Raw genomic sequence first — 25,491 nt, forward strand, 5'->3', positions numbered from 1 at the left:
GTGGTATTACTTGGGCAGTTTTGTAATTTGGTTTTTGGTTTTTTATTTTGTCTTATAGCAAAGAAGTAAACGAGGAGGTTGGTCCAAAGGAAGAAAGAGGAAGAAACCTCTTCGAGACAGCAATGCACCCAAATCCCCCCTTACAGGCTATGTTCGGTTCATGAACGAGCGTCGAGAACAGCTTCGTGCAAAGAGACCAGAAGTCCCATTTCCAGAAATCACAAGGATGTTAGGCAATGAATGGAGTAAACTGCCTCCTGAGGAAAAACAGGCAATTATTCCTATTCCTCATCCTTTGCTTGGTTTTGACTTTACCTCGAAGACAGCTTCTTTCAGAAAAGCAAAGTGGTTGGATGGTTGTTTCTTCAGTTTTGTAACAGAGTCTAGGAGAACAGAATAGCACGATTCACCATAGTTCTCTTCTCTAGCACGTGGTTTTTACATGGTTTCAGGGTCTGCTGCAGGGGTACAAGCTGGAGGGACTCTAAGAGCTCCACCTCCTGACCCCCCACTAACCAAAAGCAGCTCTGCGTTTATATGACTTATGTGCTGAGAATTCATATAAGAATTGTGTAAAAAATGATTCAGCATTACAGAATTAAGAGATCTATCAGTATAATTTATTCCACTGAATTAAATGTAAAGTCGGGACACCTGGGTTGCTCAGTCGTTAAGCGTTTGCCTTTGGCTCAGGTCATGATCCCAAGGTCCTGGGATCGAGCCTACATCTGGCTCCCTGCTAGGCAGGAAGCCTGCTTCTCCCTCTCCCACTCCTCCCTGCTTGTGTTCCTTCTCTTGCTCTTCCTTTCTCTGTCAAATAAATAAATAAAATCTTAAAAAAAAAAAAAAAAAAACTCATGAGTTAAATGAGAAAGAAGGTCATTTGATAAAATTCTGCTGTTCACATAAGATTCTTGTTTAAATTCTTTTAACTAGAGTCCTGGCAGATTTAGCCTACTATGAAAAATAAACCAAGAACTATTTCAATTCTTTGTTTTCTAAGACAGAAACTAACACTATTGCCAGACTGAAACAAATCCATTTGTTAGAGAGTTCAGAGGAATTAAGGACAAGATAGCCACAAATTGGTTGAAATGCCACAAAAGTGGAGCGATTGTAATGATTGTGGGCGTGGCTTGGGGTTAAAAGTTCCCAGCATTTGCAGCATCTACCAGATATCTGTATTTCTTTTATGTCTCATACTCTTTAAAAAGGATTCCAAACAGACTAAAACCAAACTGAAAAATACTCTCGGGAATTAACTAAAATCAGAACATTTCAAGGAGATTATATTAAGTTACAACTTGAAGCTCTTTGTGGGAGCAAGGAAGTAGAAAGCAATGCATATCATCCCTTGTTTCAGCTGTAATGCATAAAGGGATCCTGAGCTGTACATAGCTGATTACTCTTTTCTTTTAATTTCTTAATTTCAAAATTAGTACATGTTCATTATTTAAAATTTTTTTTAGATGTTACAGAAGTACATAAAGAAAAAAGCAAAAGTAACAGTAGTCCTTTCCAGAGATAACCACCATTAGGTAGGTAGGGCAAGGGTTTTTTGTTTTTAACTTTTTATCTTGAAAAAGATTCAATATGCAGAGTTACAAACACGGAATATGGTACAAAGTACACCCAAATATCCTTTTACCCACATTCATCTGTAGTTAACACACTGTACCCCATTTCTTCATTTATATGTGCACTCACACCCTCCTGGGCAAGCTTCATGTGTATGTGTGCTCATGTTCACAAGTGTGCACTCTGTCACTCACTGACACGTGCCTGTATGCTCATGCTCTTTACCACTGACACACACATGCTTACACCTGCATGCTCTTGCACACACACACACACACTTTTTGAAATCATATGAGGGTAAATTACATACTTCATGGCCGTGTATCCGTAAATATTTTAATGTGTGTTTCCCAAAAGTAGGCATATTCTCTTACATAACTGTAGTTTCGTTATTAACTTTACGATTTTATTTTAACACAATTAGGAGTCAGATCTCTGGAGTCCTTTAATCTGGAATGTTCTACAGCCTTTCTTTGTCTTTTATGACACTGATATTTTTTTTCTGTTTTTTTGTTTTTTGACACTGATCCTTTTTTAAGAATGCAATCCCTACCTCTTCCTCCGCCTCATTTTTGTTTACTTCTAACCGAACATTCCTCATTTTTTACTTGTCTAATGTTTCCTTATGATCCAGTTGAGATTATGCATTCTTAGAATACTGCATAGGAGGTGCTGTGTCCTTCTCCAGGGATCACATGTTCAAGCACAGTGTCCTTTTATTCCTCATTGGTAATGTTGATTTTACTCACTTGATAAAGTTTTTTATTCGCCATTATAATTAATAAGCCATCTGTGGAGAGACATTTTAAGAACGTGCAAATAGTCTGTTCCATATCAGATTTCCCCCTAGATTTAGCCTCCATTAATGACTTTTGCTGGATTTAATCTTTACCGTGAGGGTTGCAGAATGATAATTTTCCAACTCCAACACTCCCTCTGTATTTACCAGTTGGTGCTTGGCATTCTAACCTAAGTAGGCGCCCTTTTCCTCCCCGCTCTGCCCACATTTATGTATTTGTGACTTATTTATTGTTGATATGAGTATATTTCTTTTTTTCCCATTGGCTTATAATTTTATTACTCTACTTCAGTGTTTGAGTACTTAAGTTTTCCCAGATTTGGCCATTTGGGTGTCCCCTCCATCTGGTTTTTGTGTAAGATGAGGTTTTTTAACATATCTGTCTCAAGTTTGTGTCCATTTAAAGGCACTTTTTATATTTTATTTCTTAAATCTAATTGATGAATGAAAAGGACAAGGCACTAAACAAAATTATCCTAGTAGATCAATGACTTTGTTTAAATAATTAATAACACAAAGTGTGTAGATATAGGCTCTCTCATAATAGTCCATTTTAGGTCCATAGGATGAGGTCATTCCTTTTTATGTTCTTTGTGTCCCCCGATTTTAGTACTCCACTCTTCTGGCTCTTAAAAGGCCAATTGATGTATGAGATCATTCTCCGAATGGATTGGGGATAGAGAAACAAAGTAATATTCCATCCTTTCTCCTGGGAAGACTAAGTGTGCCTGTATGGCCTTCAGTCCTCTTGAGGACTCTAGTGGCCATGTGTAGATTAGAGGAATAACTGTAATATCTTCTTGTGAATATTTTATGAGAATGATCTTGTCTTCATTAAGTTAGAAAAGGCAATAAATAGTCTAAAGAATCACAATCACCTATTTCTTTTATAATTGAGAGATTGTATTTTATTCTACCCATATGATTTCTTTATTCTCCTTAACCTAATCCCTTATATACTTTCTTTCCATGTTCCAGTTGTCCTCTGTTGTCTTCAAGGAGTTCACTGATAGTTTACCCAGATAAGATTTATTTCTTGAAAATAATTGCACAATTCTTTTCCTAGCGCTACCTTGATGAAGCAGACAGAGATAAGGAGCGTTACATGAAGGAACTGGAGCAGTATCAGAAGACTGAGGCCTACAAGGTCTTCAGTAGGAAAACCCAGGACCGTCAGAAAGGCAAATCTCATAGGCAAGGTACCAGAACCAGAAGAAAATGTTTTTGTAGTTTGTTGTGCCTTATAGAGTGTCACAAAGCCTGCTGTTAAAGTGATGAATGCAAAAGACAGGTTCCCATCATTTCTCTATTCTACATTCACTTACAAACAGCACCTTGGAATTTTATTAAAATCACATTGCTCTCATTTAAAAATTTCAGTTGGATTTCCATAGCCAGTATCAAACAATTGACTGGTGTTCCACGACCCTTTTTGGCTGCCTGTGCATTTTTGCTAATTCCCGGTTTAGGCGTTTCTCTGCCTTTAAACACGTCTGTCTACTAAACTCCATACCTTCCGTTCTTCAACACCTCTAAGCCTTCATGCACCGTTTCTCCCAGCCCGCAGTGACCATCCTTGATATTCATCCATTCATGTTTTCCTGTCCTCGAACAGTACTTAGTGAGCACTCCTGGGATGCATCAGGCTTTCACCTAGGCATTAAAGATGCTACAGTGAACAAGACAGACAAGACACCAGTCTTCACTGATCTTTTGTCCTCTGTTAAATTTGCTCATCACACCATTCAAGTATTGCTTTAAGCTCCCTTTCTTCAGGAGACATTGCCAAAGAAGCCCCACCCACAGCTAGTCTGTTGTGCAGACAGCCTTGGGCGTGCATCTCCTGTCCACTCTCCCACTCTGTTCTCTTCAGAGGTAGGAACTGTGTCTGCTGTTCTCTTGTGTCTGACTGTAACTGACTGTGGTGTGGTACAGTTCATTTCCTTGGGTTTTGTTATTGTTTTGTTTTGTTCTTCATATTAACAATGTTCTCTTATTCTTTCATATTTTTAGATGCGGCCCGGCAGGCAACTCATGATCATGAGGTAATTCCCTTTCTGTCTACCTATCATGTATCTATTTAGAATAATATTTACTGTTTCTCATGCTATTGGACCTTTTTTTTTTAATGAATAACAGAATATTTCCTATCCCGTAATTTGGATGGGGTGAGTTGCTTTTGCTTAAAGATTCTTACTGTATGGCGGACACTTACTATGAGTCTGTCCTTGAACTACTGCCCCTAACTCTGGTCCTTTCTGTGGTCCAAGAATTTTATTGCCTTGACACACTAAAGATGGCTGGAATTTAGAGCGAGGTGTGGAAATAAGGACCAGCTGAAAGCCATAACTTGGTCATAATTCATCATCCTCAGATACCTCACTCTGACTCTCAGAAACTTGTGGTTCAGGGAATCCAACATTCAGTTAAAATGAACTATTCAGCTGCAGTGTCAGCAGAGTGCAAGTGACAGTATCTTGGTTCCTGGCTCACTGGCATTTACTTGTTTACTGGCCTTTTCCCCTCCATTTGGTTTAGCCTATCACCCATAGGATTTAGGCATGTGTGTCTTGACTATGCGGCAAAGAGAGCTTTAAGTATATATGTAGCCCAAGGTTCACATGTGGTTGTAAGAAAATAAACTTTTTTGGTAATTCCACACTTTAAAATGCTCAGTGACTTCTTGTCACTTTCCAAATCCCATTCAGCTCAGCGGTCTGAGTCTTCTGTAATTAAGTCCCAACTTCCTTTCCAAACACCTTAACTCTCACATTTCCCGTGTATATCTATGTATTTAAAAACCTTTATTCCTTGGGCGCCTGGGTGGCTCAGATAGTTAGCCGTCTGCCTTCTTCTCAGGTCATCATCTCCAGGTCCTGGGATTGAGCCGCATGTCCAGCTTCTAGCTCAGCAAGGAGTCTGCTTCCTGCTTCTCTCCCTCTGCCTCTCCCTCTGCTTGTGCTCTCTCTCTCTCTCTCTCTCAAACGAATGAATAAAATCTTTTTAAAAAGAAAATAAAAACCTTTCCGACTCATTCTCTTCCACATGCGCCATCCGCTTCAGCCTCATGCCTACATTCCTATTCTTTCTTTCACAAAAATACTTTTCTCTCTCACTCATTTTTTCCACTACCCCTCCCCCATCATCCTGTTCTGCCTCACTGACTTCTAGCCATCCATCAAGCCCTGTTTCAAGTTCCATTTCCTCCTTCAAGCTTTTCCTGTGCCCTCCAGCTTCCTTTAACCCTCACAGCTCTCTGTATTTTCCATACATACTTAGCTGATGTAGCTAAGGTGTTGAGGTTACTCAAGTCCTTCTATTACTCACACTCTTGGATTGTAATCTTTTGGGAAGAAGCATGATCTAGTTCCCATCCTGTGCTGCCCCATACCACCTAGCATGACGCACTTGCATTGGGAAGTGTCCCATAAATTTTTTTTTTGCTCAAAACCCATTTGTTGAAGTACCAGTGGAAATTGACAGAAAAGAATTTTCTTATGTACTCTTGTGAGCATTTAGTTTTAAGAAATAATTTCTTCAAAATAATAACTAATTTATCTTTGACCTCTAGTTCTCATACATATTTAAGCATTGGTGACCTTGAAAACAGAGAGAAAACATTTAGATTCACAAGTTAAGCAGATTTATTATAATCCCTGAATTAGAAAATAAGTACAATAAAAGCATTTTATTCTTCAAATAAATCCTATGTAAATGTAGATATATGATGTCTCTGTGCTCTAATTAGAGTGAAATATTACAATTTTTTTTAACTTAAGAAACTGTATATATACTTTATATATAAAATTCTAATTGAATAGTGTTGCCAAGCTTTCTATATTGCCAAATACTTGTATAATTACTTATTTCTCCTTTTATTTGTCGGTGCCCACCTACCAATATCATGAGATTTCCATACTTCTTTTTTCCTTATTACGTATCCTTTGTAACTTCTCTGTCCTTAATGGTTATAAAAGAGAACTTGGACAATAATCTAAAACATTAGATCTCACACTTTCTAGTCAACTACTAACTCCTTTCATCACTATGAATTTTGTTGGCCTAATTGTATGTGGCATTGTGTCTTCAGTAAGGCCCATAGTTTTAGTCAGGAAAGATTTGGTAGTTTTACTCAGTCACAGAAGCTGCTGCTGATGATTTGAGAAGTGAAGCTTTTTATTAAATGAGGCTTTTTATTTATTAAATGAAGCTTCTTGTTTTTATTTACATGATTTCACCTGGTAGGAATTTCTGTGATTTATGAAAAGGAATCAGTCTCCATGTGATTTCCCTGTCTTAGGATCAGACACATGTTAAAGGAAAACAAGCAGAGAGTGGATGAAGAGCCACAGTCGTTCCTCAAATGTGTATACAGTAGGCTCTGTAAATCTGTCGGTTGCTCTCCCCACACCAGGTTAAAGCTCTCTTAACAAGGTTATTGACCCAATTAATGTCCCTCACTTTATCAGTTTTCATTTTTCGTTGATTACTATCTTTCCTAAACTAGGCAATTTCAAAACAATTGCAGTAAAAAAAAAAGAACTGGTTTGAGTTTTGTTTTTTTTTTTAAGATTTTATTTATTTATTTGTAAGAGAGAGAGAGAGCACAGGCAGACAGAGTGGAAGGCAGAGTCAGAGGGAGAAGCAGGCTCCCTGCGGAGCAAGGAGCCCGATGTGGGATTCGATCCCAGGACGCTGGGATCATGACCTGAGCCGAAGGCAGCTGCTTAACCAACTGAGCCACCCAGGCGTCCCCTGGTTTGAGTTTTTAAACATAGTTACAGAGTGATTTCCTTACATATACTTTCTTAGCATAATGCTTCAGAAAAGTAAGAAAGCACCACAAATGAAAAGCAGCCACAGGGAAGCCCATGGAAAGGAGAAACTGAATCAGACCTTAGAGATGCCCCAGGTTTTGTGGGGGACACCTGGAGGTGGGTGAAATGGCTTGAGCAGAATTATGAGTAAGTTAATAAAAGAGCTGGTATCTCACAAAATACCTAAAACATCATAGATTCTAAGTACATGCTTATTTCCCTTTATTTATCCTGTTAGGAGTAAAATGACAAGTGTAGTAGAATAGTGTTCCAGCTCACTTCAGAAATACTAAGAACTTCAGAAATTCTCTGAACTGACCACCCCACCCCACCCCACCCCACCCCCCATTTTATGGGTGAGAAGAGTGATATGCCCAAGACAGGAAAGAATTTCCACAGAATCACTTAATGAATTAGAGGCACAGGTCTGAGAGAAATGCAGGCCTCAGGATCCCAGTCTAGCACTCTTGGCCACACCTGCCACACTGTGGGGAACACACTGGTGTTGCAAGTGAAAATGGGCCTGGTTGCTGGGGATGTCCCCAAATTTGTTGCCATTTAAAACAAATTATATCATTTGTATACAGAAAAGAAACCTGTCACATTCCTAACTGGAACTTGGATTCCGAAGACATTGTTACAACAGCAGGTGCTGGCAAGTGCGTGCCAGAGCTGCAGAAACGCTGACCTGAGAGCCAGTGGAGTGTCGCGCGTAGCAGTGGAGCACTCCGCCCAGTACACAGGATTGAGAGTGTTCCCTAAAGTAAAGGGCACTTGAGAGAAGCGTGTCACATTCTATGAAATTCTGGCCCTGAACCTAGATCACAGCAAAATAGGTTCCGTTCAGAAGAGCCTCTGTTCTCTTACCCTCCACTCCATGTATAGAATGAAAAACCAAAGTGAAGAGCGTTTTTGCTCCTCTCAGATCAAAAGGCAGCCCTCCAGACACAGGAGTCAACCTGTGTTACTCTCAAGAAACATCCCGCGTGAGGACCAAGATAGAAACAATAATTCTGTTTCTCCTTTAATTTATGAGAAATGACAAAATGACACTCAGCCTGAACAAATTAGACCCTTTCGATGAAGAGGTAATGAAATCCTTGTGATTTTAATCCCTTGAGCAATCCTTGGAATAGCTTAAGTGTATCCGAGCCCCCAGGAGGATCCTCTCCATTCCCAGTAATGTACTCAGTAATGGGAGAGTGCTGATGGTTTTTATTACCACTCTTCCGTTAAGTAGAATTTCTGTTGCCTTTCAGAGACTGAACGTTTCATTTAATTGCTTTCGTGTTTCTTATTTTGCACTTTAAGAATTTGTACCAAGAGGCAGTGTGTTAATACACCTACGAGGTGCTGTGCTCTCACTTATGCAGTTAGCTCGGTTTGGGCCACTCTGGTGAAGAGGAGAAGAGAATTACCAGTCCGATGAGAGTCAGGGGACTTGGAGAGGGCTCTTGGTACCACGGTAATGGGAACCAGGCATCCCTCCCTACCCTTCTCAACGGCAGATATTCAGACCTGTGGCTAGGGGACTGATCTCATATGAGGCTGTGCGGTTAAGTAGGAGACTGAAAAAGGCAGGATGATAAAGTCTAAGACTAGACGAGGTCATTTGTGGACTTCTGTTACACTTTCTTTGTGCTGAAATTGTATGTCATAAGTGTTCTGTTTTCCTGTAGCAACCTGGCAACAGGGTTAAAGCGTTTGTAAGCCTGCAGAGTCGAGAGAAAGCCACTGTGAAATATGCCTAGGATCCCTTCTGGCACCAGCTTCCCTTGCCCATACTTTGGTTCTGTTTCAAACCACTAGGAACTAGCCCCAGATAGAGCTTTACATGTTGAAATGGGGGCTTTCACTGATAATTTTATTGTTTATTTTTAAATTGTTTAAATTATTTTTAAGTTGAAGTTTTGCTTGCCTTGTTTAAAGATAAAAATTAAGTGCTCTGAAGGACTTAACATCTTAGATGCCTCCCTTAATCAACTGCCATTGGCAGGCTGTTCACACAGCCCAGCCCACTGACAAGGTAGACGCCAGTATGAAAACAGGAGCTTGGCCATCAGAATCCCCTTATAGACTGTTAACTGCTTAGCTTTCTACTGGGCACCAGATCATATTTGTGTTCAAAGTTAAGAGACTAGTGGTGGCAAGAGTAGGGAAGATATTCTATCTCTGGCTTTAAATTTATTTTTTTAGCGGTGCCTTTAGATTTTTTTTTTTTAACTGTTCTTTATGTTAGAAGGGTTTTGGAATCTTCAAATTTCACTAACGATTTCTTCAGTGCTCATTTCCTGCTGTTGTCTTTACCACCTTATGCAAGATTTTGAACACTGTGCCTGTACACATAGGATTTATATTTCTAATGCTTTCAGATTCAGATTCACTATAGAAATGGCAGCCAAAGCATCTTGAAAGTGACTTTATCCTTAAGGGTCATCATGGGATATATTTTACAGTAATTTTGTGAGGCCTTATTTTTTTTAATTTTATTTTTAAATTCCCCAAATTGGTGAATTAATTTTAGCCTTTGTTATTTTCTATCTCACATAATCCCTCGCTGTTCTCATTTTTAGAGCCTACTTATTTCTAACTTCTTGATTTTATTTTGTTTTGTTTTTCCCTCCATTTGAAGAAAATCTAAAATGTCCCCAATTGTAGGCTGCCCCTCAAGTAAGTGAAGCAGTAGTACCAATAGAATGCCATTGTTAGTGCTCATGGTTGGCAGAGTTCTTACTGTCATTCTGCAAACTTAGAATGGACAGCCCTATCTCAAAGCATTTTACATGCATAACCAAGAGAAGCAACTGAAAAAAAAAACACCTAGAAATTCCCTTTTTCTATTCCTGCCTCAACCACTTGCACAGCTGTATACCATTGACTGTTCAAAGCACATAGTTGAGAAATGGCTTCCATATTCTCCATTAGGGAAATTTATGTAGAGTTTTTTTTTTTTTTTAAGATTTTTATCTATCTATAAAAGAGAAAAAGAACACGAGCACAGGGGTATAAGTAGAGGGAGAGGGACAAGCAGACTCTGCCTTGAGTGCCAAGCCCAACTCGAGATTTGATCTCAGGACCCAGAGATCATGACCTGAGCCGAATCAAGAGCTGGATGTTCAACTGACTGAGCCATCCAGGCGCCCCTATGTAAGTTTGTTTTAAGATTTCTCATTGCACAATGATTATGCACCTAAGAGAACTGAATACTTAATGTACTTGAGCTCTTTAAAGGTTGATTCTAGTTAAAAGGTGAATACATTTCCCGCACACCTCCACCTGAACTGAGTACTGTGCACCCTACTGTTTCTGTAAGGAACACATGGCCTTCAGGCTTTACCTATTCAGTTTAGCTTCTGTTTAAGATTAGCTGTTTTGGGGGCACCTGGGTGGCTCAGTCATTAAGTGTCTGCCTTTGGCTCAGGTCATGATCCCAGGGTCCTGGGATTGAGCTCCCCTTCTCTGCGGGGAGCCTGCTTCTCCCTCTCCCTTTGCTGCTTCCCCTGTTTGTGCGTGCTCTCTCTCTGTCAAATAAGTAAATTAAAAAAAAAAAAAAAAAGTTACCTGTTTTATAGGATGCCTGTGTAGCTCAGTTGATGGAGCATGAGACTCTTGACCTTAGGGTCATGAGTTTGAGTCTCACATTGGGCTTAGAGATTACTTAAAAAAAAAAAAAAAAAAAGGAATTCACAATTTTGTGAAAAGACTAATTTGGAAAGATATATCCACCCCTACCTATGTGTAATACAGCATTATTTACAATAGCCAAGATATGGAAGCAACCCAACTATTCATCAATAGATTAATGGATAAAGAAGATCCACACAGGGGTGCCTGGGTGGTTCAGTCATTAAGCATCTGCCTTCAGCTCAGGTCATGATCCTGGGGTCCTGGGATCGAGCCCCACATCAGGCTCTCTGCTCAACAGGAAGCCTGCTTTTTCCTCTCCCACTCCCCTTGCTTGTGTTCCCTATGTCACTGTGTCTCTCTCTGTCAAATAATAAATAAAATCTTTTAAAATTTTTTAAGAAGATACACACACATATATATACACATGCATACGGTGGAATATTACTTAGCCATAAAAAATAATGGAATTTTAGGGCGCCTGGGTGGCTCAGTGGGTTAAAGCCTCTGCCTTCAGCTCGGGTCATGATCCCAGGGTCCTGGGATCTAGCCCCATATCGGGCTCTCTGTTCAGCAGGGAGCCCGCTTCCTCCTCTCTCTCTCTCTGCCTGCCTCTCTGCCCACTTGTAATCTCTATCTGTCAAATAAATAAATAAATAAAATCTTTAAAAAAAAATGGAATTTTGCTTTATGTGACAACCCATATGGACCTAGAGAGTATTATGCTAAATAAAAATAAGTCAGAGAAAGACAAATACCATATGATCTCACTTATACATGGAATCTCAAAAAAAAAGAAAAGACTAAACAAAAAGCAGAAACAGACCCCATAGATACAGGGAATAAACTGGTGGTTACAAGAGGGATGGGGACAGAGGGATAGGCAAAGTGGGTGAAGGGCAGTGAGAGGTACAACCTTCCAGTTATGGGATGAATAAGTCACAGGGATAAAAGGTACAGCCTAGGGAATGTAGTCAGTGCTATTGTAATGGCATTGTGTGGTGATGGATGGTAGCTACTCTTAGGGCACAGCGGAATGTACAGACTTGTGAAATTACTGCACTATACACCTGATACTAACATAACATTGTGTGTCGACTCTACTTCAGTAGAAGAGAAAAGAGGGGAAAAGAATTAACTGGGTGCCTGGGTGGCTCAGTCAGCTCAGCTTCTTCCTTCGGCTCAAGTCATGACCTCAGGGTCCTGGGATCCAGCCTTGCATCGGGCTCTCTGCTCACTGGAGCATCTGCTTCTCCCTCTCGCTCTGTGCTTGCTCTCCCACTTTCTCTTAAATAAATAAAGAAAATAAAAATAATAAAGAAAATTTTCTTTAAAAAATAATACAAAGAAATAAAAATCTTTAAAAAGAAAAAAAAAGAATTAACTGTTTTGTTACTCTTGATTTACAGAAAGAAACAGAGGTAAAGGAACGCTCTGTTTTTGACATTCCTATATTTACAGAGGAATTCCTGAACCACAGCAAAGGTAATTACCAAAGTATCATTTTGTGTTCCTCAGGTTTGTGACGGGGGCGGGTTTCATTCTCAGGAGGAATTCGTTGCGCGGAAGCAGCGGTAGTGTTATTCTTGACCCTAAGACTGTTCTGGAGAGAGAAAACTCTTTCTCTTTCACTCTGTAGTAAGGGTAGCTACTCAAAAACCAGTGAGGGAAAGCCACGCCAGTTTTGTCAAAGCTACTTTAGTCTCTGGATCAAAGGAAATAAATGTGCATCACTAATTCAGTTGCTTTCAGACTCTTAGCCTGAAACCCTTTGTATAAACAAAAGCTTACATGGGCATCCAGAATATAAAATAAGGGAGAGCAAAGCTGACCCCATTGCAGTAAAGATGGAGACCCACAGCTGTGCTTCCAGCCTCCCAGGATCTCCCTGTGAAAGCCCCTCAGGCTGCTTCTTGCACAGTTTAAATAAATAAATAAACAAACAAACAAATACTGAGAATTGCAACTGTTCCTTGCAATCTTAAGTAGGAATATGATCAGCTTTAAGAATTAAAGTAGCTCTGGGGAACCAGGCATTTTATTGCTGAAATTGCTATCTGGAAGGCTCTAATGAGACTAGGGAGTTGAGGTGGGGTAGCTAATTAGAGACAGCTGAGCAGAACTTCCTTGTAAGAGTCTTCAGGAATCCTCAGAGACTCCAAGTGCTCCATGTGCCCTCTGTGGGGCGTGTGTCCTCAGCTCGGGAGGCAGAGCTCCGCCAGCTCCGGAAATCCAACATGGAGTTCGAGGAGAGGAATGCAGCCCTGCAGAAGCACGTGGAGAGCATGCGCACCGCAGTGGAGAAGCTGGAGGTGGATGTGATCCAGGAGCGGAGCCGCAACACCGTCCTACAGCAGCACCTGGAGACCCTGCGGCAGGTGTTGACCAGCAGCTTTGCCAGCATGCCGTTGCCTGGTAACGTCACCCTTACCTGGGCAGTTCCATGATGGGGGAGGGAGCAGGTGCTGTCTTGTGTTGGTATCAGTGGGGTGAGGTCTCCCCACCCGGAAGATAATCAATAGAATAAGGGTTTTTGTTCGCTCAGAGGTTGCTGTGGGTCTTGTAACAGTATCTCAGTATTGGCTACAGTCATCCAAAATCTCAGGCTCTCCGGCCATTTAAATTTTTCTCCAATTATATTTTCATGTAATTTACTTTCCTTTCTATTAAGCTTAATTTGATATTCAGAATAATGAAAGCTGAGTAATAAATCCTGAGTAGAGCATTTTTCTTATACATGTCTGCTCGCTTTGTAGTTTTGTTTTAATGGGAAGAAAGAGGAAAATAAACACTGGTATTTTTTTATATCCTCTTTCCTGTGAAGGATAATCACAGCAGAAAGCTGGGAGAGTCTCTAACTTCTTGTTATAGTACAGCTACTGGTATATACGGTAGAACAACTATATAGCCCGTCTTTTTATTCAGGTTATGTGGATTAAGTTCATTTCTTTGAGGTCTCAGAGTCTCCCCCCCGAAATGAAAATCTTTTCTGTGGAGCAGACCAAGACCCCACACTTACTGTGGAGTCACTTAAGTGTGCTGTGGTTGAACTGAATAGGAAGGATTTTCTTTCTTTCTCTCCTTATCTCACTTCAGGAAGTGGAGAGACACCTACCGTGGACACCATTGACTCCTATATGAACAGACTGCACAGTATTATTTTAGCTAATCCCCAAGACAATGAGAACTTCATAGCTACAGTTCGAGAAGTTGTGAACAGGCTTGATCGTTAGGGAATGGTGAGTGTCACTGATGCAATACGTATGTGCCAACACGTCATCCAAAGTAAGGCAGTAGGCTTTCTCAGAGCTACTAAAACCCTAGCAATACATCAAATAAATGTGTTGGAGACTTGATTAAAACTACTGCTACATGGTTACTAAATATAGGAAATAATGTCAGAATAGAGTTCCTTCTCATGCCTGCCTCAGTGTGATTTTGTGGAAAGAGCATGATTTTTTTGCGGTTGAACCTCTATTCCAGCTTTGTTAGCTAGTTGCTGTATTCTCCGGTGTTAGTTTCCCGAAGGGTTTTGAAGAGTGAATGAGAAGCTTAGAAGAAATCACCCCCAAAACAGCGCTTAGAACAAAATAAGTATCACTTAATTGTTAAGCTTCCTTTTCCCTGGAAAATACTAATGATCACTTACAACAGCAGTCACTGAGACATCGCATGTATATAAACCTATGTAAGAAGCTTTTCATTCAGCACTCGATACCAGAGTAACTATTGTATGTTAGATGTCACTGTGGACTAGCCTTACAGTGAAACAGCTATTGCCTGTTTAAAGAGATTTAGACTTTTTAAAAAAGGGGAAGGGGGACTCCTGGCTGGCTGAGTCAGAAAAGCACACAACCCTTGATCTTGGGGTCATGAGTTCCAGCCCCACGATGGGCCCAGAGATTCCTTAAATAAAATAAAAAATGAAAAGACTTTAAATCGATTTAAAAAATAAATTCTCAGTAGGCAAAAAAGAGAGGAGAGAGAAAATAAGCCTTCTAAAATATTTTCAACAAATGACTAGTAGCATGTGTTATGTCCTCTTAGAAAAGAAAAAAAACGTACATTTCCAGAAAGTCTCTGACCATATAAACTTTTTGGTGCTAATGATAGTCATCAGGTGTCATTTCTTTTTTTTTTTTTTTTTTGATTTTATTTATTTATCAGACAGCGAGAGGGAGAGAGCGAGCACAGGCAGACAGAATGGCAGGCAGAGGCAGAGGGAGAAGCAGGCTCCCTGCTGAGCAAGGAGCCCGATGTGGGACTCGATCCCAGGATGCTGGGATCATGACCTGAGCCGAAGGCAGCTGCTAAACCAACTGAGCCACCCAGGCATCCCAGGTGTCATTTCTTAAACAGAACTCGTATGTATTCACCTAAATTCCTAGAGCAAGTGTGCCCTGTAGTATGCCATCCCACAGAATTGACATCCCTTTGGTCTGCAGCAGACTTATAAACTGTGGAAGTCCTAAGACCATATGGTGAGATGGCCATGTATGGGTAGAAAGACAAAAGTGGACAGCAGGATGTGCTCCTTACAATGGCCAGTCATAGATTTGAATCTTTATTTATTTGTCCTGCAGGTACCTAAGCACACTCATAGACATATTCATATTCTAGTATGGTTTGGACCTTGAGCAAAATGTCTAAGAATAAATAAAACCCATGACTTTGTCTAATGAGGCAACATCTGCTAGCAGAGACAAAAAGCAGGAGTCTCTCCTTGGCCATCCCACTGGATGGTAACTGCAAAACAATTCATTATACTTTAGCCTCAGCCGTGCTCTGATGGGGAAAGGATTACCGTCCTTCTAGTGGGTAGCCAGATGGAACAGCCCGTACTTCTAAGAGATGGCTGGACTGCCTACAGAATAAAGAAATGGCATTACTGCTGCTGTTTATGAGAGGAACAGCTTGTAAATCTAGGCCTGGGATTTTCAGGAGCTCATCATCTTTCTCATTTTCACACAGTGTTTTCAATTAGCACTCTTGTAGGCTTGAAAAGAGAGAGCCGGGAGAAACTGTGGAAGATTGTGGAAGAACACAGTAATTGATAACATGGTGTCTCCTCGCATAGGTATAGGGCAGTTATTACAAGTTTTGAGCCAAAAGTGGTTTTCTATTTTGAGCATTTTGCCAGTAAGACTCTCCTCGAGCTTTGCCTCTCTCAGGATATGAACTGTAGTATCGGCTTTCAGAGGTGTCGTGGAAAACCTAGAATGTTACCATTATCCTTGGTTTTCACCTCTGTTTTGCTTTTGGAAAACAAAAATAACTGAAATGTGAACCGATTTTATTACTTCAGATTCTTACAATCTAGTCATGCAAGCATAACTAAGAGTAGGTAGTTCCCCACACCCCTCGAAACTGTCAAATGAAACAATTATGAAGACTGTGATTAATACTGGCTTGGCCTCATTATACAAATATGTGCAGACAGCTATGCCTGATGTCCCCAGCATTCCTGGTGCAATTAATTACTCTGACGTGAGCTTGGCCAAGTTTTCATCCACTGTCAGGAGCCAATGAGTGAAGGGAAGCCAGTGTTCTACAGTTTTGGGGAGCATATTAGAGCTGGAAGGAACCTTCAGAAATCCCAGCATTTTACATAGGAAGAAACTAGGTCCCGAAGAGGTGAGATTTCTTGCCTGAAAAATATCTAAGTAGATGAGTGCAGAATCCAGGACAAGAACATGTGTACCTAAATTCTGGTTCAGTGAAGTTTCTAAAACATTGCTATAAGGAGTGGGGGCAGGTGTAAGGGGAAGACACTAAAAAGCCTTGGAATGTGAACATTAAGATAAATAGGAAGCAAATAGAAAAACTTACGATCCAGTAATTGTAATGTTACAAAATTTTGGTCAACCCATTTAAAAATCATTTTTATAGACGTACAGTGAAAGACTTGCCCCAGCTGTCACCTTTCTCTGTGTCTTACTGGTACCTAGAAAAAAAGTAGGGCTGGGAGGAAACCATGGGGCAATTTCACACTGAGAGGTGACCAATGTCACATAAACTGTCAAAATCCATATGTTACTTGATTTCAGTTTAACCAAATGAAAAATATTCAGCTCTTTGAGGGAAAAAAAAAAAAAACCTTTCTTATGCAATTGCATTTAGCAATGTAAGAAAATGTATTGATCCTCTGCACACAATACATTTCTATATACATGCCAAGATTTTTAGATTTCTGCTTGAAGAAAATTGGTTTTGATTGATTATACATTCTTTGGACTAAAATGGAGCACTAATTTTCCATCATCCGATTTGGCCCCGATGGTTGCTTTTCTGTGTTAGGCTGACGATTTTCCTACCTCCCTATTGTTGCTGAACTGGAGCTGGGCCACGTTTCATTGAAATGTTATCTAAAACATCTCAGTGAGCCTGTCTGTTTGCAGCTTTATGAGCTCTTTTGTCTACACTCACCCTGCTTCTCACCTCAACCCTACCAAAAATAGAACAGAGCTTTTTTTTTTTTTCTTTTTTTTTTTTTTTTAAACCCAGAGCCCTAACCTTTCTGATCAGTGCTTATTACCTTTTTGGTATCTTCATTGTTTTTCTCCCTCCCAATCCTACAGGTCCTAGAGCTCCATGACGTTCTATAAGTGGTTTTACTTGTGAGGAATGAGAAGCCATCCATGGACCTATGAACTGAGTGGAGGCAGAGAGGGGGTACAGATTGCTCTGCTTGGGAAAGAACTATCAGTTAGGAGTTTAATGCCTTCACCCCGGGAAGCCATAGGCGAGAGCTGCTAGAGGAACATGGATACGCACTTCCTGTGGAACCGTCCTTGTGCAGCTTTGAAAGTGTACAGCCCTTCTCCCGGGTCTCCAGTTTCCTGGCATCTGCATTTCTTTCTGATAAAGTGGGTCTGCATAGATTCTGCCGACCAGCCGCCCTGACCCTGCCCTCTGCTGCAGCAGGAAGGAAGCCTTCTCATTGCTTCACTTCACATGGGACCCTTTTCTCAGTGGCTCCGGTTTTCTTACCTAGCTGTCACTTTTTTTTTTTTTTTTTAGTACCTTTGAGGGTGATGTTTTATTTCCTTCACCCTCTTCAGGTTTGACATCTCCATTTTCTGACCTCTGGGCTCTGTTGCTCAGCAGGGCTCTGAAGGAGAGCTCCTCTCATTGGACAGGCCCAGGCTTCTCCCATCATTGTCCTGCTGTGACTCCAAAGAAAGGAGCTTCTTGTCGACAGTGCCCTGTGGAGCAAGGCTGTGTTTCCCACCCCACACGGTGCCCAGTGGGTGCCAGCCCTCACCGAGGCTTTGTGATTGCTGCCCTGAAGGAGAATGCTCTTTCCTTCCTCCTTGCTACTGCCTGCTGTTTCCTAAGCACTGCTCCTGCGCAGACACGGTCTGGTCCCAGCACCAGCAAGGCTCTTCTGTTCCCATCTGTTGGCAGTGTCTTATGGAGCATTTTTGCTAAGGAAAAGGTCATTGGCAAACAGGAGAGAACGGGAAAAGTCGTTTCTCATTTGGCATTAAAAACAAAAACCCAAAGTTTATCATGAGTGAGACCTGAGGGAATCCCTGTCTGCTCTAGGTACAAGCATAGGGACGGGTGGAAATGTTCAAAATCGTCTCTTGAGCTAATAAGCAAGGGCACAGAGGGATTTGTCTTCCCTCTGTAGCCACAACTGCAAAATCTACGTCAAAAGGACAGGCTTCCCTTCCTTTTCCCCTCTTAGGAAGTGATTTTTTTTTTTTTTAAACACCAAAAGGGAAGACAGCCTTCTGATTCTCATCTCAGGGTTTTGCTGTGTTGTGTTTTGTTGCTCTAGAGCGCAAGGCTGACAGTTGCAGCTGAGATCTTTGGAACCAAAGTGGCACATGCTGAGCGCATTGTCTAGGCACCACGCCACAGAAGCAGGTGGAAGTGTGTCCCCCTCACAATCTGCTCATGAGCCAGGGTACAAGCCAGAAACCCCCTGTCGGGCTGCTGCACCATCCTGTCTTCTCAGCATCTCCTTACCTGATTTCTTTATTATCCCAAAGGAAATAAAATAACAACAAAAACAACCTTGTTAAAAAATGCTATGTGAGCACATGTCAAATTTCCACGCACTGAAGCCTACACACAACTGCCTGGCAGTTTCTTAGAATAAGAGCCCATCTATCTGTCGCCATAAGCCTAGCCTGCTTTGTTCTGTGTTTTCCTGTGTTCCTGCCCTCACCTGCTGTTCTTGTCACTTCCCTCAGCCTCCCTGCGTGCTCAGTCCAAGCTAGAATAGCCTGTGTGTGGCAGAAGGACAGCTAAGCCAGTTCTGGAAGTTTGTATCTGCCTTTCTGCCAGACACTTTGTCTCCTTTTTCTTTCCTCCTCGTATTTCTCTCTGTTTCTCCTTTGTGTCCGTTTTGTGCCCCTTCGTTAGCAGCACTGTTGACCAGGAAAGGCTGTAACTTGGTCCAAAGATTATCATTCTCAAGACTCTAGCAAGGACATCCGTCATTGACTTGAGACATTTGCATATTCAGGAATGCCCCAGATCTTGCCTACACTCTGAAACCATTTTCACAAAATACGCAGCCTGCTTTCAAAATCCTGCCTCTCCCAGTAGCTACACACCTGACTCTGGTGGCTGGGATTCAGCCGCCACAAAACTGTCCGATTCTGTAAAGCAGGTCTGTGTTGTTCAACCAGGAGGTGGTGAGTGAGGTTACGGGCTAACGCAGTACCTAATTCATGTTCCCCAATAAACTTGTAGATATTCTAGCACATGTATAGGTTCTTCTCCAGAAATAACTTGTTGCCTGTTCAGTGTTACAGATCTCTTTTTTTTCTTTCATTAAAACACAAGGAGCAGCTGAGGAAAGTAAGACAAAGTGTTTTATTTCTGACAACATTAAATTTTAGGGGAAAAAATTTGTGTATATGTGTTTGGAACTGTTGAAATGCCAAGTTTTCTGTACAAGTGTTTTTGTAATTAAACTTTTAGATTTTCTTTGTTTTTGAAGAAGTTGATATGCTTGCTTGACACTTGCCTCATTAAAACTTTTCTATGTTGAATCCACCTCATTCAATTTTCCCTGCATTGTAATTGGGAAAAAAAAAAAGTCCTACCTCTGCCTTTTCATCTTAAAGACTTTGTCAACTCCACATTAATCATCAAGACTGTTATGCTTTTAAAACATTAACACATTCATTTTGCTAATTGCTTATTCAAAATGTGTCTTAGCCTGTTTGAGAGTTCAACTCTTTTAATGTATGTTGTAACAATACAGTGAGTTGTAATTCATTTTAATGTAGCAGTAGTGTTCTGGAGGCTACGTGAAAGAAATCTGATGTTGTTCCTTTTGACAGAAGAGATTACTTGTCCTTGGATGCTTGCTTTTAAAAACAACCACTACTTAACCAATCAAAATCATTTTAAAGGAAAAACTGTCACCTCTTTCCACCATGCTTTTAAAATCCTAGGGGCGAGAGAATCTGGCTTTTAAAGCCCGTTGCTCTCCAAGGAGCCAGTGGTGTTGCACTGGGCCAGACTTGCTTTGCTCCAGCTCCAGTTTCCTCTTCTGACAGAACACGTGCCTCACAGCTCTCTTACGCTGTTGTTAGAAAGCTAGAATTAGGGAACAGAAGTGACTGTGCTTTGGAGGACACAAAGACTGGGTTCCATGAGTGTGGAAAATTACTGAGCCAACTCAGTTAGGATGGGGCTTGACTCTATGCTTAACAGAAACCCAGATCAGCAGAAACTTGAACAAGAAATGCGTCTCTGTCGTGGAAAAGTATTCCGAAGGTTGGCAGTCCAAGGCCGGTGTAATGGCTCCTGTCTGTACCACAACATGGTTCCTTTCTCAGGGTCACCTCGTGGTCCAGAATAGCCTCTTGACCATCAGCTGTCATTTGAAATACCAGGCAGCATGAAGAAGAAAAGAGGGCGAGGACTGCATGAGCAAACCCAGCTGAGTCAGCACCCTTTAAAGAGTCTTCCTGGAAATCACACTCAGCGTTTCCAGAACTCAGTCACGTGACAGCAGCTCGCTATAAAGGAGGCCAAGAAATGTCACCTTTCCTTGGACATTACTTTCCCCAATGATGTGTGAGTTACAATCACTGAAGAAGGGGAAAGAATACAGAGTAAGCAATTAACGTGTTAACGCCGTGCACGCACCAAAGCCAGCCCTGCTCTGTCAGTGAGCAGGGTGCCTTATACTGCCTTTGCCTCTTGGCCATCTGAGAGTTGGTCCTCTACTTCCTTGGGACCCTGCCCCGATCCCCCACCACCAAATAGCAAAAAAGCCAAGACCTAGCTTCAGTCTGAGTTTGCCTTTCCTGTTCCCACCTTAGCTTCTCCCAAACCCCTCGACAGCTGGTGGCCAGCCCTGTTTGGTAAAAGTCAACATAAACAGGTGGTATTATTTCCCCCAGTTGTTTGTTCCCTTTCTCGAACTGCTCAGCATCTGCTGGATTGAAACACCACCAGGATAAACTTTCCCTGAGGGTGGGGGAATTGAAGCATTGCTTGGCAGAAAAGCTCATAGCTACTTCCTGCCCTCCCAAAGAATTTCCTCCCTTGCAACTGAGAGTTCCCAGCCAAGGGCTTTTTCTTTGTTTCATTTATTTGCCTTTTGACACATACCCTGCCCTCAGAATCTCTACAGAAATAAATGCTAGCTCGTGTGCCAACTCTGGACTGAAAGAGCAGGTAAAATGTCAGTGTCCATCTCATCCAGAAACCATTTCAGTGTGGTGTTCACGGGAACGTGTGTCTACGGGGGGAAGCTGCTTAAAAAGTTCTAACACGGGGCACCTTGTATTAAAAGCTTTGATACAGGTAAATAATTTTGGGAGAGTGAAAGAAGTGCTTGGTTCTCACCGGCCAAGAGATGATTTTTCCATAATGGCAAGAAGGTTGGCAATGGGGAGTGGATCTGAGCCTTGAGGGATCTGCATCTTAACTAATAAAACTCTTATCTGAAACATAAATATAAAAGTCTAGCTGATAACCATCAAAGAGTTTCTCTAGTAGAGGTTGAGAGAGCCGGACAATAAGAGTGGCTGGATTCATTGTAACTTAGATGAATGGTTTTCAAAGTGTGCTTTTGACTTATTAATAGACCATTAAATCAAGTCGGTCAAAAACATTTTTTTTTTTTTAAATAAAATGAATAGAGGGGTGCCTGGGTGGGGCAGTCGGTTAAGCGTCCGGCTCTTGATGTCAGCTCAGGTCTCAATCTCAGGGTTATTGAGTTCAAGCCACTTAAAAATTAATTAGTTAATTAAAATGAAGAGAAACTGTCAGAATACATATACTAAGGGTAAGTATAATTTTGCAAAACTTATTTTCCCACTTGAGTTCATACACATGTGCTAGGTTAGAATATAAAATAGGTTTCCTACCAACCGGTCAAAATAAAGACAGAGACCTTGACATTTCACTACCTCTGAAATTGGATGGACTCGCTGAGTTCTAGTTTGCTGGGCTCTGCAGTTTTCTACTGTGTGACCTTGGGCAAGTTGCTTAAACTAGTCTGCTTTCTTATCTGTTACACAGATATTTATAGTTTCTATTGTGTAGAGTTTTAGAGGGATTAAATTAGCTAATCCATGTAAAACATTTAGTACCTATCACAGATAGACACCTAAATGTTAACTGTTTAAAATTCGTAAGATTCAAGGGAAATGAGAATATTTAGGCATACATAGGCCAAGCACTCTCCTCTGCCTTTTACATAAATACGTCATTTAATTCTTCCCACGACCTTATGGAGTAGGACAACTGTACCCACTTTACATGTATGAAAATTAAGACTCAAAGATGGTAAGAAATTTGCACTTGGGAAGAGACAAAGAACGGATTTATACCCAAATAGTTCTGACTCCACATTTCTCAGTAGCCAGACTGCCTTAGAGATATTTAATGAGACTGACCCGAGTTCAGAGCAGTGGCATAGTATGGTGGGTGTGAAAACCAGAATTAGACCTAATCGTCCAACAATATTTGCTGAATGTCTTTCTTTTGTCAGGAGATACTCTAGATCCCTGTCCCCATGGAGTTCACATCCTGCTAGGGGAAAAGAGACTATAAACATAACCTAACAAACTCCCATCAGCTAGTTGCCAAGATAAGCTGAAATGCTACAAAATAACTAAGATAGAGGAAAGCCTTCTCTGAAAAAGTAACGTTTAAAGGCAGACCCTGCTGATTCCAAGGAGCCAGGCCTCTGAGGACTTAGGAAATAGAACAGCCAAAATCCTGAGATAGGGATGAGCTGTGGGATTTCAAGGAAGAGAGAAAAACCCAAAAGGCTGGATGGAACAGAGTACAAGAGAAGCAGAGTGGCTTTGAAGTTGCCAGGTAAGCAATACAGAATTGTGTAGAGCCTTGTAAGGTGTGATAAAGAGTTCAAATTGTGGGCACCTGGGTGGCTCAGTTGGTCAAGCGACTGCCTTGGGTTCAGGTCATGATCCCAGGGTCCCGGGATCGAGTTCTGCAACGGTCTCCCAGCTCCGTGGGGAGTCTGCTTCTTCCTCTGACTTTACCCCCTCTCATGCTGACTCTCTCTCTCTCAAATAAAATCTTCTAAAAAATTAAAAAGTTTAAATTGTATTCTAAGTGGCTGTGATGAGACCTCTCACAAGTAAGCCCCACGTTATTCAAGCCTCTGGCCGCTGTATACCGAACTGGGGAGTCAAGAGCAGAATCGGGCCAGTTAAAAGATTGGCACAGGGGGTGCCTGGTGGCATCATCGGTTAAGCGTCCAACTCTTGATTTCAGCTCAGGTGGTGATCTCAGGGTCATGAGATCCACCCCTACATGTGCTCACACACTCACTCTCTCAACATAAATAAATCTTTAAAAAAGGAAGAAGATGGCACCGGAGTTCAAGGCAGAAGTGACAGTAGGTTAGCCTGGAGTGGTGGCAGTGCAGACAGAAAAGAGCAGACAAATTCAGGATATATTTTCAAAGTGTAAGGGACAGAAGTTGTGAGGAGAATGTGAAGAGTGAAAGAAAAGAATTAGGACTAACTCCCTGGGAGGGGCGCCTGGGTGACCCAGTCAGCTGAGCATCTGGCTCCTGATTTCCACTCAGGTCATGATCTCAGGGTCGTGGGATTGAGCCCAGGTTATTTTGGCTTGAGCAACTGGGTAGTGCCATTATGTGAGATGGGATATACTTAAGGTTGGGACATCATGGAGGAAATAGGGAAAGTTCTGTGTGGGACTTGCTAAATCCAAGAGTCAACCAGCAGATTTGCCCCCGAGCAAGATACAAGACACTTTGATCCCTCTCCACTAAATGCTTCCTTTTCAGCTCAGTCTGCGGTTTCGTGAGATTGCAACTTCAGGTCAGTGTTTGCTAACATTCCTTCCAGCCTCCGCGCAGGTGCACATATGGAGATCCAGCTACTCAAGCCGTTTGTTGAACTATGAAATGAAGGAACGGTCTCCTTTTTAATTCTTCAAGCTCCTTAGGAAAAGAATTTTTCAAACCTTGCATTTGCATTTGTTTAAGGTTGGCATAAAGCAGCTGAATGTTCTAGGATGTAAAAATCATACCGTAACCTGATGGCTAGAAAATCCTGGGGCAAGTAATGGAAAGCGTCTGCTTGAAGGAGACTGGCCAGTATGTTTGGCGTCGTTCAAAGAAGGGTAATGTGAGAAGATGTCAGTGATACAGCCAAAAGGTTTATGGACTCAGCAAATGGGTTCCTGCCAGGAGTGCTTTTGCTATCTTCAAGGATAGACATTAACTCAAGGCAGCTGGGTCCAGGCACTGGAATGTAAGATAATAATCTATTTTCCTTGGGGCTGCTTTTTTTGGGGGGGGTTAAGATTTTATTTTTATGTAATCTCTACCCCCAACATGGGGTTCAAACTCACGACCTAGAGATCAAGAGTTGCACGCTCCACCCACTGAGACAGCTAGGTGCCCTTGGGACTGCTGTATTTTTTAAGGGGGATTACGCTTATCAAGAGAAGTTCTTGGTTTTTTTGTTTGTCTGTTTTGTTTTGTTTTTGAAGTTCTTGTTTTTGAGGACAAACTAGTGTGGCCGTTATGAATTTTAGTCACCCCCTCAGGAGAGTGAATATTTTAGATACAGTCATTCATTCAAACATTTTCCAAATACTATGTGTTTAGGGTTTAAAGCTGAGGACGAGGTCTCCTCAAAAGTTCACAGTGTAACAAAGAGTAAACATGAAAGCTGACTACAGTAGGAACTGATAAATTACCAAATGGCTGTAAGCAAACTTTTCTGGAAAATACAAAGGTTGTGTCCAGGGGATGTCAAAAAAGAGCTTTACCAAGATAACAGTTTGAGCTAGTCCTTAAAGTGCGGTTGACCCCTGGACAACAGGGCTTTAAACTGCGTGGATTTTTTTCAATAAATGCAGGATAGTACTGTAAATGTATTTTCTCTTCCTTATGATTTTCCTAGCTTTTTCTTCTCTCTGGCTTACTTTATTGTAACAACACAGCATATAATATATGTAACATATAAAATATGTGTTCATCGACTATTTATGTTATTGGTAAGACTTTGAGGCAAAAGTAGGCTATTAGTAAAGTTTTGGGGAAGTCACATTTCCATGTGGAGTTTTGACTGCACAGGGGCCGGTACCCCTAACCCCTGGCTTTGTTCAAGGGTCAATTGTAGTTCTTTAAGAGAAGCTAAAAATAGAACTGGAGATATGAGTGCATTTTTGATGCACTCAAGTAAT

General features: G+C 41.3%; 1 protein-coding gene across 3 annotated transcripts in view; it reads left to right on the forward strand.

The window, feature by feature from the left end:
* HMG20A (high mobility group 20A) overlaps positions 1–25,491 on the forward strand; it is a 90,201-nt gene that overhangs the window by 58,999 nt on the left and 5,711 nt on the right. For 2 of the 3 annotated variants that reach the window (XM_032342366.1, XM_032342367.1), the window contains exons 4-10: positions 59–271; positions 3,444–3,576; positions 4,391–4,422; positions 12,228–12,303; positions 13,018–13,233; positions 13,915–14,057; positions 17,397–19,864. In XM_032342366.1, the coding sequence (XP_032198257.1) occupies positions 59–271; positions 3,444–3,576; positions 4,391–4,422; positions 12,228–12,303; positions 13,018–13,233; positions 13,915–14,051 (807 nt within the window). In that variant the 3' untranslated portion in view covers positions 14,052–14,057; positions 17,397–19,864. Of the gene's footprint in view, positions 1–58; positions 272–3,443; positions 3,577–4,390; positions 4,423–12,227; positions 12,304–13,017; positions 13,234–13,914; positions 14,058–17,396; positions 19,865–25,491 lie in introns of those variants that run through there. The other variant, XM_032342365.1, reaches the window with a different exon arrangement.

Source organism: Mustela erminea, chromosome 5 (assembly GCF_009829155.1).
Source record: "Mustela erminea isolate mMusErm1 chromosome 5, mMusErm1.Pri, whole genome shotgun sequence".
NCBI classification, from domain to species: Eukaryota; Metazoa; Chordata; class Mammalia; order Carnivora; family Mustelidae; genus Mustela; species Mustela erminea.